Source organism: Phaethon aethereus (assembly GCF_964289735.1).
Source record: "Phaethon aethereus genome assembly, chromosome: 21".
In the NCBI taxonomy this organism is placed as follows: Eukaryota; Metazoa; Chordata; class Aves; order Phaethontiformes; family Phaethontidae; genus Phaethon; species Phaethon aethereus.
Genome location: NC_138597.1, coordinates 6,646,668 through 6,661,014, shown reverse-complemented (window position 1 = coordinate 6,661,014; position 14,347 = coordinate 6,646,668). Strand labels below are relative to the sequence as shown.

The following is a 14,347-nucleotide window of genomic DNA, read 5'->3' as shown; positions in this document are numbered from 1 at the left end:
AGATACTATCATCATTCCTCCGTGATACAGCATGATAAAAGATAAATCTCTCTACTATATTGCACCGGCACTGTTAGGAGAAGTAACAGTAGAGTGGAGGCTGCCACTTTTCTTGACACGAAGAGGCACTCGGTGGCAATATTTAATAATTATTGGCTGATAGTTGGTAGTGCAATATACCCAATTAGCTACCTGATATTACACTAGTGCACATGGCAGCCTTTGTGGGGTATAAGTGGACACTGAGCCACTGTTGATTATTACTGTGATATTGTGTAAGCTGTGTAGTCCAAGCTACTGTCGGTCTTTCCATGCTTGGTCTCTGCCACAGCTCTGGGTTGGCTGGTTTCTCTCCATCTTTTTGTAAGTACAGAGATATGTGATAAATGGTACAGAGGTGTAATAAATGTACACATTTCAAATTTATTACAAAGTATATAATGTAGAACACAGTATTGTAATAAGGACCAAAAGTGCCAGACATCCTCATTAGCTCTGAAAATATTTCAAAAGGAAATTGTGCTGCTGGGACTCCATTAGGCAGGCATAATGATCCTGCAGTCGTGAACATCAGCAAAGCAGACCCAGTTTATCAGCTTGTATCACCTGTGTACACAGCTGCATTGGGTTAGCTCTAGCAAGTCATGATAAACACTTTGAAAGACCTAGAAAATCCAGATGAATAAAGCAAAGTAGCAGCAGCTTCTTGTACAGCAGTGTTGTGAGGCTGACAACTGCTTTGTGATCCGTAAATGTTCTCAGGGTGAAGCATAGTAGTGTTGTAAAAGTAGCTGGCAGAAGACATATGGGTAGTAGCAGAAACTTAGCCTCTTTTGTCCTGGATTGTAGTCCTTTGGCTACGTGGACCCAAGAGTCTCACATGGCAAGAGGAGAAATAAAATACAGGAGGTGCACTGGGACAGAGGAAGGAATGGGCCTTGCCCCTCAGATTGTTCGGGGTGTGCAGTTCTAAGCTGCTTTTTTAAAGAATTCAAGATTTGTGGTGACCTCTAGGGCTGCAGAGCCATCTTTGTCGTGCTCTGTGTACTGCTGTGTTGGTTTTACAGTGCCTTGAAGTTGTCAGGGTGGATGTGGAGGACAGAGGAGTTTCCACACCTGCAAGAAAAGACGGATGTCCAGTGTTGGGTGGAAGGGCCAATTCCATTGCTAGGAAGTGTAAAGGTAGTTACAGAAAACAGTAATGGAAATAAGGGGTGTTTTCTTTTGCCTTTGTTCGGGTTTGATTCTAGTAATTCATTTATGCAGAAATTCCTGTCTAGAGGGTGTGTCTGTGGCTAATAGGCAGTGAGGGGAGTCTATCTGATACAAGCAGGCAGACTGACAATTAGAGATGATTTTTGCATATGCAAAAATAGGCCTGTGTAATTCTTGATATACAGTACTCCTTACTGGCAAAGAGCTTGCAGCATTTACAGGGGGTCAGACTCATACGTTTCATTGAACCTCCACACTCGGCACTCTACATGATCATAATTTGTTCAGTAACTTATATGTAAACCTTCGTATTCATCATATAAACTAGATATTAACTGGTTATAGTTAGCACCTTTTGTGAGGGAGCTAGCCAGTGTTTTTCTTGTATGAGTATTTCTTTGTCATGCCTTCTGAAACTATCGCTATTACCTGTTCTTGTAAATCGGATGCTTAACGGGGCAAGCCGCTAACCTTTCTGGATATGAGAATTTTCCTGCTGTTCAGCAAACAGGGACCGTATTACATGTATGAATACAGGTTAGAGACATTTCTTATTCCTCAAAGTGTTTCATTTATTTTGTCCCCTTTGCAGAATGTCCCACCGGGTAAGAAATCTTTCTCTCTGGTGATCTTTGAATGTTTTTTGAGATCGGAGCAACTTTTTGCTAGTGATTTGCACACTATTCATTTCCATGTTCTTTGCAAACACATGTTAATGAAACACAAATGAGTGAATTGAAATTTGAATGGGTAATATACTCTTTATATCATGCATAAAGCTGCCTTTTACATATAAGAATGGTTTCTATGGATTTTGTGACACAGTAGTCAAGAAAATTAAAACAGAAATTTTTTCCATAGAAACATTACCTAACAGAAGTTTAAACCACTGACTTTGGAAAAAGGCAATGGTATCAAAACTGAATTTCATACTGTAAAAGAAGTGTGACATTATGATAAATACTTCCATTATGATATCTAAACTTTTACAATTTATCTGAAAAAAATCTCAGTTTTATTGTGATTCTGGCTTGAATAACTACAATTATTCTGACTTGGAATGAAACTGTGAAATCTCTTGAGAAATACAGGTTCTTCCTTGTGTTTTGTTTCAATACTCAATGATATACGAAGACCAGTTCTCAGTTAATATGCTGCTATGATGAACTGGAATAGCAATGGTTGTCATCAGAAGCTTGGCTTAGCCTTTCAGTCTTTTATTTAAGAGTTAAAATAGTCAGCCTTCTCGATCTGTTTCCTTGTACTTCAGTGTATGACCTATCAATTTCTTTGTGTACTCTTCGCCTGTGTTCGTAACTTCATGTATACCTTTCCAGGTATCCTCGAAACCTCAATCAAAAAAATGAGAAAAACTAACTCAGTGCCATACTGCTAAGTCAGAGCCCCTGTGTTTAAATAGCAGATAGGGCAGCTCAGAGGATCAGTATGTTCTGTCACAATTTTATTTACAGGGACAATGGGGAAGGGTTGTCTTGAGGATCCTGCTGTCCATTAGAACCATACAGTTTCACAGCCTAGATGGTGAAAATTTGCGTTGACTTTAAGTGTTAACAAAGAGACCCAGAGCTGTAGGATGTAATTGACTCTACTTTTAATAAAGCAAGTGCACAAACACGCATAGATGTGTACAGACCACAATTACAGAGCAGCATGCAGGACCTTTGGTCCTCTCTGTCTGTCACCTCCCCCTCTGCATCTACCTCCTGTACCTAAGAGGAGGAGACATGCATAGGAGCTGTGTTTTCTGATGTTGTTCGCTAGGAAGTCTGTATAGAGGATCCTGCTTAGATAGGTACTCAGTATCATTGGTTAATCACAAGGATTTCTATTTGTGGTCTATAATCTCACACGTTTTCAGATTATTCCCTTCTCTTTTTCTAGTTACTATTTCTGTGTTGTTGAATATATTTGAAAGTTCTTATAAGGCTTGGGAAAGGATTTATTAATATATCTCTGGAACAGTTTTCTAGTTAATAAGAAGTGGAAATTACCAGTGGGCTTTACAGGAAAGTGGTCTGGGTGAGGCTTCTAGATAAGATTGTTAGACCCGAGAGATTCATATGAAGTATCAGTACTGTAGGTTGCTTGCTTAACTGAACCTGCTTTTGGCTCCTTGTGGGTGATGAAACAGGTGGTTAGCTACAGCAACGATGGATACTACTCTGCTGAGGGCGTTTTGCTTTAGCTCACTGAGTAGAGCCCTCTGCAGCTTAAAAATTCTGCTCCTAATGTTCAGCCTACAATAAGCTTGTATTTTTTATGGTGGTTGTGTCTGGGACCATAGCTTATAAAGTCATCATAAACAGAATTATCTCATTAAAATACAGCCAGCTTCTATTGAGGAGCAGGTGACGATGGATCTGGTTTATTGTTTGAGTCCTCCTCTGGCTCCTCTTTGATGGAATTTTGGAAATAATCCACTGTGTTCAGATCAGGCTTAAGCAAGATGATGTAGCATTTAGGGATATAGTAGGTCACCAAGATACCCAGACTGGTTGTCAAAATGGTCCCAATCTGAGTAACAGATCTGAGAACTGTCTTTAGCGTGGCAAAAACAGCAATGAAGAAGATCCAGGTGATGAAATAGGTTAGGATGGCAAATGTGATCCCCCTGGCAATATTGTACTTCTTACCAGAAGTTTGTACCATGAATGTGCACAGGAAGCAGACAAAGGCTAAGCAGCCGTTGTAACCATGCATCAGAGCAAAGGCAAACCAGGACTTTGTGTTACACACAAGCAGAACTTCAGTGGGCAGTGACTTGTAATCAGGCACCAGATAGTCAGGGCCCAAGTGAAGATAGCAGAAACAGAACAAGCACTCGGTGAGGAGGCACAAGGCAACAAGGAGCCAGGCCCTCCGCTGGGTCACCCAGTACAAGAAGGTGGCGGCACAATGAGGGAACTCTGTCACCAGGGTGATCTCAAGGGACTTGATGAAGAAGGTAGAGAAACAACCATTGAGGCACAGGGCATAGGCTATCTGCTGGATCATACAAAGGTTGTTACTGGGCTTCCCTATATAGAGACAGCAGCTGAGACACATCAGCATGAGTGTGAACAAGGCAAAGAGGTTTAGTTTGCCTCCGGAAGCCTGCACAAGGGGAGTCTCAAGGTTCTTTAAAAAGAGCACTGCTGTCAAACAAGTCAGGGATATGGTGATGGACATCAACACTAGCAAGGCGATGGTGAGTGGCTCGTTCCAAAACAGGTATCTCTCGCTCCGGACGTAACATTGTGTGCTCTGGACAGGGGACCACTGATGCTCTTGGCAGGGAGTGCAGGTGGAGCTGTCTGCAAAGTAGCAGTGAGAAGCTGATGACCACCTTGCAGTAAAGTGCTGCTAACCTGCTGCAGGCAGTCCTTGAGGATGGATCAGAGTCATGAATTAGGTAGCTGGTTTGCATGCTGCTTTGCCTACTTCCACTCCTTCCTAAGTGTATTGGATTTCCAAAGCTTGTGATAGCTCAATCTCTTTTTTTTCCCCTCTACTTCTCCACCGTCCCCCCAAAAGCATCCACATATTTCTTGGCTCTGTTTCTCTTCCCCAGGAAGGATCACCAGCTTCCAAAAGATCCCAGAGTTTCATCATCTGCCTCTCTTCTATCTATGACCCCAGAATTTCATCATACCCCTCTCTCTGAACTCTTGAAATAAAACATGCGCGTTGTCCTGATGCATTCTCTTTGGGATCAGCAGAGGAAGGTCCCCCACTGGAGATCTGTAGAGCAAGACTGAACAATGCGCAGCAGAACAAAAGGGAGGCAAATACTCTGCACTGGCAGTGCTCCATGGAGGAAGAGCTCACAACTGGTCTTTACCAGTTCTGTGAACCTGTGTGACCTCAACCAGTAGAGAGACGTAATACAGGCAGTTAAAGCCATTTAATTTCTCAGACCTCACCTTTAGTGCTCCAGAAGGTGTTTTCTGGACAATCTGTACAGTCATAGCAGCAGAGGTGGAATCCTTTTATTTGTCTGAATTGTCCTGGTTTACAATGTCTGAAGCACTCTGATGTAGGCTCCTAGACAAAAGGCAGAATGAATGTCAGTTCAGTTTCAGAAGAGGCATGGTATCACCAAACAAATTAGAAGAAATTGGCAGTGCTGTGCTGGGATCAAACCTGTGCCTGGGTTTTAAACAGTGCTAGGAATACCTTTTTCTAGTTTTGCACTGATACCAAAAAAGTCAGCAAGAAAATCCTCTAATGCTTAGTTTGAAGTTTTAGAAGGCAGGCGTTCTTTACTGCAGTGCTGGAGGCATGGGATAATTCCGCCCAATGTCTCTTGTTTCGTAAGCACTTCTTTTATTGTAACAAGCTATACATAGTCATTATATTTTCTGAGAAGTCTCCGCCTCCCTGCCTATCTCCTACATTTACATAATGCTGGCGTTGCAAAACTACACTACACATGCACGGGGGTCTCGGGTGGTCGTTTGGGGAGTTAGCCTCCTATTGCTTTTTCCCTTTCATGGTCACGGGTCTCCTGAGGATAGTTTCTTCGCCTTTGATGTTTACCCCTTCTGTTGTTCAGACAAGCGATTCTTTCTTATCATCCTTGTTTGAGTGCTCCTGCTAGGATATTTCTGTTCTCAAGGTTAAGGTATCGTCTCTGTACTCATTAATCTCTCAGTCATTGCTCTTAACCCTTCTTTGTTTTAATTACATGAGGCCTCTTTGTTCAACATGCACACATTCCTTGTGATTAACTATTTACACATAGCTGAAATGTTAGCCTTGAGGCAAGTATAGCCTAAGGACTATGAGAATAGGCTGTTAAACATAATCACACAGTTATTAGGCTAAAGAAATCTTTAAAAGTTACATTAATCATGCAATCAATAACCTTCCAGAAGGTACATAAATGTATCAGCACAATGGAGATGGATTACATGTTTGCAGAGGAGCGAGAACTGGGTCCCATGCAAATCTTGCAGGAGTAGCATGCGGGCTAAGAGCTCCTAATGAACAGTCCTGATAAAGCGACAAAATCTTACTTTATTTTGTGATTCTTTATGCTCTTGCTCATCATCTTTACCTTTTGATATGCAGTGTGAAACTGGATCTGGGACTTGTTGATGTACAAGGACTCTTCATAGTCACCTACAGGCAGATATGTAAGGGTGCCGTTTTTCCAGGACCAGAATATAAGCTTGTAGCCAGTGTTTGTGCCATGGGATTGATCAAACCTGAAACTTTGGCCATTCACCTTGAATGGGAGGGTATTCATGAAGTGCAGCAGCTGAGGAGAAAATGAAAACTGACATTAAATATTGATACAGTTGAGGTTCTTGCTTGGATGATGATCATGCAGTAAGCTAATTTCTGACTGAAATCAGTTGTCCTTTATGTGGGCTGAGATTGTGACTGTTGGCCTTCTGGCTGTATTATCAGCTGCTCTATCTGTTGTGCCAAGTTAGTGGGAGCCAGAACGTAGCCTCAAGAGGGGAATGCAGCTGTAGCCAGCAGCAGAGAATGTGCAGTGGGCTGGTGTAGGGGTTGACTGGCTGAGGTAATTGCTGAAGTTGTAGCACTACCAGGACAGGGGCCAGGAGCACAGGGCAATGTTACACACACCCCCACACACACACCCCCCTCCGCTCTGGCTGTGTGCAGCTCTGATGCATAGATTGGATGAAAAGTTGCTCTTTGTCCACCCTACTTTACTTACTTGCCAAGATCTGATGGATGCTTTGGGACACGCTTGGTGGGTGCACCCCAGCGCTCTGTGCAATGCATAAGCCACGCTGTAGACTGCAACGTACACTGGTTGTATTTGTGAGTGGCTTAGCATGGATGAGACGTCATGCAGCGAGATGTGGTCACACTGTTTGCAATGTGTGTCCAGCATGACAGAGTTCATGAGGTGGTTGAATTCTCTAGACTCCTGGCAAAATCTGTCCTGCTGAACAGAGGCAAAGAGGTCAGCAACATATTTCTGGAAGCCAGGGACTCTGCCTGTTTTCATAATAAAGCCTAAGACTGTCCCAATGGTCTGAATATTTGGGATGGAGGCAATTAAGTCGGACAACATCCAGGCTTCAGTGCCAATCCAGACTTTCTTGCTCAGTCCTATCCTGATGCTGTGTTCCAGCAGGGCCTGGGCTGGCTGACTAGAGGCAAAAAGGACAATGATGTTGACATTGGTCATGTTAATTAACTTAATAGTATCTTCCAGTTGGTTTTGGGCTTCAGGGTCTGCAAGGTCTGTAGGAATTAGCCCCTCGAACGCAATGCAGATGCTGTGATTTCCAGCTATACTTAAGAAGAGCCCCTGTGCTCCTCTGCCATATTCATCATCACTTCCAATGGTGGCAATCCAGTTCCATTTAAACTTTTTCAGTAGCAGGACCACAGCTTCCACCAAGTTCTTATCACTGGGAACAGTACGGTAGAAGGATGGATACAACTCTGTGTTGCTGAGCTTCTCACTGCTGGCTCCATAGCTGACCTGCAAGTTAGAGGATAAGAGAGAAAGTGAGGCAAAGAGTGAAGTTGAGGGAAATGTTCACAGTCCAGATCACTCTCCACCTTCTTTGCATAGTCTCAGTGCACTAGCTTTTAAAAAATGCTGGATCAGGATAGTGGGAAGGAAGAACTCATCTAAAGGGATAGGTCCATCACCTATGATCATGGCTGCATTTACTAAGAGAACCGTAAACTGGCCCCTTTCAGTTGCCTCTGGTAGGACTGTCCCACATGGTTATCCCCTTCCACTGCCACTTGTGTCCATCATCACAGTATCAGCCCTTATCATGAATGACAATGATAATTATCTACTTTGTAGAAAGGGTAACGTACACAAGATTCACTAATATCTTAGCTCAGGGCTAATACTTACCTGATCATTATAGCGCGCTCTATTGTGGTAACTGAGACAGTCATAAATTTATTTTCATGGGATCCTCCCAGTTTTACACTGGGAGCTCTGCTATTTCCATTTTACATGGATCACAGAGCAGCCTGAGTTATCCCTCTTCTTTCCAGGTGTTTAGGCACTAGAATGTGTTCCAGGAGGGAAGTTTAATGACCTACCCACGCAGGAAATCTGTGGCAGAGGAAAGACTGGAATCCATGCTTTAACAGTCTTGGTTCAAAGACATGGAGCATAGACAGCATTGTTGATCCAAACCCGTCCCCTACCCAGAAGGAGAATTCATGCTTCTCCAGAGAGTTTCTTTACCTGTGGAATCAAGAAGAAGCTGAATAGTTTGGCCGTTACCAGGCAGAGATCTGACTTATGTGGTCCAATCACAGCAGTCACACGAGGCTGATAGTCGGTGTAGTTGCACAGTACTCCAATGCCCCTTGTGCCATTTTGGGTCAGAAATAGCAAGCTGGGCTGTAAGGCTGCCACTGGCTCAAAGCAGGTGTCATACATGTCATAGCCCAGCTTTACTCCCGGGAGAAGTGAAGTGGAATTGTTGATCTGATCGATAGCGAACTTCATCCCAAGAGCCCATATTAGTCCATCCACAAATACCCTGCAATAAGAGGAAACGAGGAATTACATACTCTATCAGTGCTGTTACAATGTTGATCAGCTTATTCCGCATTCTTTGACATTTCAGCATCCTGTCTGTTGCTGAGCCACATATACATAGCACTGTCAGCAGAGCATCCCTGTACCTATAGCCTTTGTAAATATTATACTGTGATTAGAGAGGCTCTGAGCACCTTTCAAATCTAATCGATCTTGTCTGTCAGCAAATACATCCTCTGTGCTTCACAGAAGAAGAAACAGAGAGACTGGTATGTATAGTTGTGAGGGTCAAGATTCAAATGACCTCCTGCTCTTAGCTTTGTGTACTTCAGCCGTGAAGCCGGTGGTTCCCAAAGTGCTGTGTGTGCTGAGGTGAGATAGCCTTTCTTCCTGGGATTTTCCTCCGCTGTATAGCTCAGTGCACTGGGCATATTCCCTGCTTCATGGCCTGCAAAGATGGAAAGATTGTGGGCCATACTTTTCTGTGCTTTGTTGCTGCCAAAGTAGGTAGAACATGAGCATGTCTTTTCATTCTCCTTACAAAAAGCTGTGAAGAGCTGAAGGACACTGAGGAGCTGGAGCATGTCCAAAGGGCAACAAAGCTGGTGAAAGGTCTAAAGCACAAGTCTTATGATGGAGCAGCTGAGGGAACTGATGTAGTTTAGCCTGGAGAAAAGGAGGCTCGGGGGAGACCTTATCGCGCTCTACAACTACCTGAAAGGAAGTTGTAGCGAGGTGGGTGTCAGTCTCATCTCCCAAGTAACAAGTGATAGGACAAGAGGAAATGGCCTCAAGTTGTGCCGGGGGAAGTTTAGATTGGATATTAAGAAAAATTTCTTCACTGAAAGGGTTGTCAAGTGTTGGAACAGGCTGCCCAGGGAAGTGGCTGAGTCACCATCCCTGGAGGTAGTTGAAAGACATGTAGATGTGGCACTTAGGGACATGGTTTAATGGTGGACTTGGCAGTGCTAGGTTAACAATTGGACTTGATCTTAAAGGTCTTTTCCAACCTAAATGATTCTATGGTGCTATAAGTAGCTTGTAATGTGATGGTATGAACCACCTTGGTGTAATTGAGTAGGAAATACTGATCTTGACTCTTCACACACTGGCAAGCCTGCAAGCCAGGTGATTCCATTTCCGGCTTTTCCTTGTGCACAGTACTGAGTGTCCTTTTACCTCATAAAAGGCAGTAGCGCCGTCGCAACATGTGTCACCTGCCTGCGGAGTGCAGTACATGCTTATTAGTCCATGTAAGCAAAAGCAGCATTTACACCTTTGCGTTTACGATTCAAAACACTAAATCACTGAAAGCTTTCATCAAAGAGAGGTTGGTTGCATCTGAAGTGTGACTGCATAGTAGCATCAAAACACCACAAAAACATTTTCTACTTGGGGATCAGAAATTGATGGCACCATACACCACTACTCCAGCACCTTAGAGCTAATCTTCATTTCCATCTCACCTTTAAAGTTCGGCTGTGAGACCATCAGTTGCTGTCAGGACTACTTTCTTTTCCTTTATCTTCCCAGCCCAAGTGACCCAACTGAACATATATTAATGAAGCTAACATTCCTCTTACCTTTCACACACAACTAACGTGGGCTCTGATCGTGCCGTCAGGTTTACGGTGTCCATTCCAAAAGGGAACAAGCCTCCTATGATATAATCACCGGGTCTTCTAAACTGAGCTGATAGGCATGTGGTTTTGAGGGCTGCTGCATAACCAAAGCTCAAGCACAGCAGCAGGTCAGGGACCATTATTTGTCTATTTTGGGGAAAATGTTTCAAATAAATCTCCAAGCGAACGTGGGAGAGGGAACAGGGGCAGGGGATCCAGTCTCAACAGTTACTGGGAAAGTGTCCTTAAATAGAACTCGGAGAGATGAAAATAACGGGGAAGAATTTGTTTAGCAAAATTCATTAAATGTGTAACTCCATGCTTATTGGGCAATAGTCAAATATGCAGCAATACCCTGTGACTGTACTTGGTTGCAAACCACTGGCCTAATCCTGGTTTCCTTTACTCAGTGAGTAGCCTTTACTGAATTCATTGTCACAGCTCTGGAAAGTGGACTTCCTGGGGGATAGGTGGTAAACACGGGTGCCGTGCCCTAATTTGGACACGTCTTTTGCATTAACTGCCCCCCGCCCCAACCAAACGAGAAAACATCTTTAATGGAACATGTTTTTAGCAACTGTCCCTGTTTACAGTTTTCACAAACAACGGGATCTGACTTGTCTAATGCTGGGAGCAGACCTTAATCCGTGCAGGTCGCTCACCTAAAAGCATTGCCCAGGAGAACGCACTTTGACAGGAGCAGAATCCGAGAAGCTGAAGTGTGCTTGGTGGAGAACGGTGCCTGTTCCTCTAACACAACCATTACCTGTTAGGAGGCTGAGGAAGAAGAAATTTACTGGCTCACCAGCATTGCTTCCTGCTGTTGTCTGAGGTTCTCCCTGGCTGTCTCTGATTCAAGCATTCACCTACATGCTCCCTACTTAGAAGTGGCCTGCACTGGAAGAATATCACATAGTTTATTTTTAAATGAACTTCAGAATAATGTGTTGAGTTGCCTGAACTAAGGGGTAGTGGCAAGAGACTTACACAGCAGTAAATTTTTTTTTTTTTTTAATTCAAGGTCACCTAATCATGGAGATAACCAAATCTTCCTTAGCGCTTCGCAAGAACTTACCTGGAGCAGGCCATTCCTAGATTGCAAGGTTGGTGAGCTATTACTCAGCTATATTGTTATTTTTAGGAGGTTGTTATTGGCTGATCTACATTCTTCTCACACTTCAGTTGTGAGAAAACTGTTAACTTCAGTTTAAAAAAACTGATTTAGGTACAAGTTCCACAGCATAATAATTTAGGTTGTGTCATGTTTTGCATTTTTTCTGTCGTGTTTGAATTTTAGGAAACAGGATAGCTCTGAATTGGAAAGTTCAATTTACTGCATTTTATTGGTTTATTATATACTTATACTGTATCATAAAAACTGCTTATACTCCCAAAGTGATATATGACTTTTGCTACAAGGCTAATATTTTTCCGTGTATGAAAAGAAGCAGTACACAGCAGAAAGCTAAGTATATGAATAATTCAGGCAAGCAGCAGTTGTAGACTTCTATCGCTATGTTATATAGATATGTTTATACTGACAACCTTTTAAGCATACCTTCCCCTTAATGGACTATTTAAGTGCTAGCTTTAACTATAGAACTTCTTTTAAAAAGTTCTAAATACAAATTCAGCTGCACAGAGGAAGAAAAACCCAGCTGTTTGAATGGTATAAAAGTAACACATAGGCAGTTACTTGCTCCCACCTATACTTTCACATGAAATTAAGTATGCTTACTGTGGCATAGGTTTATGTGTTCGACTTTCATGCAAAATATTCAAACTCTCTCTAATGAATTTGTATGTTGTTGCAGCTTTCAAGTACACCAGTTACTGTAGGGGAAGGTTTTACTCTTCTGAACTTGACCCCATTAGTGAAAGCTGCCAGACTCTGAACTTGCTCAAAGCCAAGTGCAGGACCTTGGTTTTTACTCAGCGGTAATTAACAGGGGCTGTTAAAAAGGTTCCCGTCTTTTGGAGACAGAGCAGGACACCAGGAAAATAAAATTATCATTAGGCAATACCTTGTTTAAATAAGAGCATGCAGACTGATGGAAAGCTGTATTTTACTTGAAGCGTGCTTTGCACAATATGATTGGTTATAAACTTACAACAGTTTTTTTCTATACTGAGAAAGTTTGATTCTTTAATGGCAAAAATCAAGTTTTCAACATTAGTGTTTATCTCATAAGAGGAACAGTTGAGAATGAATGTGACAAGGGAGAAAAAATTATTTTCCCATGTGGTCATAGTACCATTTCTGCATTAAACTCCCAAGAGATCTAAAACTTTTTTTCACTTGACACACAACATTACTTGACATAATTTAAGGCATTTAATCTACTACACAGATGAAATACCAACTATATCTATATCAGACAGTGAGGGAGGTCCAGCAAGAGGTAGTCTGTAGTTTGTAACATGGAACTGCTCCATTTTAACATATAGATTTATCCTGTGGAACTATGTAATCATTTTAAGGTGGCCTTAGCACAAAGGGAATGATATTTGTGTTTTCACAGCATAGCAACTAAACCTCCATTTAGGATGCTCAAGAAAATGACATTTACTTTCTTCAGGCAAAAGATATTGTTGACAGATGTGGCAAATCAGAATAGGAACTCAGTACACAGCACCTAACTTCATCTGGGTTACTCCTGACAGTTGGCTTCACGTTTGATTACTAGGTAAATGAAACACAGTCTGCTTGTGAAGGACAAGAAGATAACACTGTAAGTTATGTTCCTTCCAATACCACAAAGCAAGCAAGCTTTCATATAAAGGATACTCTTCAGAAGCATGTTATTCACATAATTTAATGCCCAGTTAGTTTAATCTCCATGAGGTAATAGTGATTTCCTGAATCATTCAGTGTTACATTAGGCCAAAATGTTTTCTGAGATGTAATCAAAACGTGTTACAGCCTGTGGGATTCTCCCTTCTCCCCCAAATATTCATGTAATCCTGAACTAACAATGTGGTGCTTTTTCAGCTTTCAAAAAGCTAAGTAAACTCCATTTTACATAGTTTGGGGTGTGTGTGTACACATAGATACATACACACACCGGCTATTATATACAGTAATTTGCTTAAGCTACAAGCCTCACAAAGTAGTGACTTACAGTACAAGTTGATTTCTCCCCAGACAGAGAAGTAATTTTTGTAGGCACCTGACACATTAAAAAAAAAAGTCACGAGAACACAATTTAGAAGCATGGCTCCAAGATGCATAAAGATTAACGAGCAGGGGAAGCTACAGAGAAGGAAGGTCTTGCTTAGTAGATCCATGCAGAAAGGAAGAACAGTCTCTTACAGTAATGACATACACCACCATTTCCTTCTTTAATTCTAGGAGACACAGAATTAGCAGCAGTAATCAAATTAGTCTGTGACCAGAAGGATAAGAGCTTCCTTTCAGACATGCATTACTCAGGATTGTATTTTCAAGGTTAAAGCATAACAGAAGGCAAAACCCTCCAGATGTATTCAAGGGAACAGCTTGTAAACAGAAGTGGGAAAGTGAGCTCACACGTAATGTAAATGTGTTCAGATACCACATCTGAAAGTTGTGCAGTCACACCAGGTCCTAACTATTGGTGTAAACACACAGAAGCTGAAGTTGCAGAGTTTGGCTTTAAAAAGATACCAAAACCCCCTACTCCCAGCCTCGCTGGAGAGTTGAAGGTGAATCCAGGAAGAAGAGAAAAAAAAAAATAAAAATGAAAAATCCCTTAAGCATGCTAATAGTGGGGGTTTTTTCCACTGTACAGCCGAGGCTCTCATACACACAATAGATACACATACATACAAAAAAGTTTGTACATTTTTTTCTCTTATAAGTGAGGCATCCTGAAGAGCTTTGCCAATTTGTCAGCTCAGTACTGGAAACAGGAGAGTGACCACAGACAGAGAACCGGACACTTGTGCGTCTGTGAAAACACACGGTTTTCACCTGGTTCATCTGGCTTCTGTCACAATGTGGTGTGGCTCTTTAACATCCCTCCTG

General features: G+C 42.2%; 1 protein-coding gene across 1 annotated transcript; it reads right to left on the bottom strand.

The window, feature by feature from the left end:
* Positions 1 to 3,268: 3,268 nt before the first annotated feature.
* Positions 3,269 to 10,481, bottom strand: TAS1R3 (taste 1 receptor member 3; the record flags this gene model as incomplete). Its single annotated transcript, XM_082009274.1, has 6 exons — positions 3,269 to 4,529; positions 5,139 to 5,259; positions 6,275 to 6,478; positions 6,908 to 7,687; positions 8,420 to 8,720; positions 10,303 to 10,481. 6 exons carry the CDS (start codon positions 10,479 to 10,481, stop codon positions 3,571 to 3,573), a joined length of 2,544 nt encoding a protein of 847 aa, XP_081865400.1. The 3' UTR covers positions 3,269 to 3,570.
* Positions 10,482 to 14,347: the final 3,866 nt, after the last annotated feature.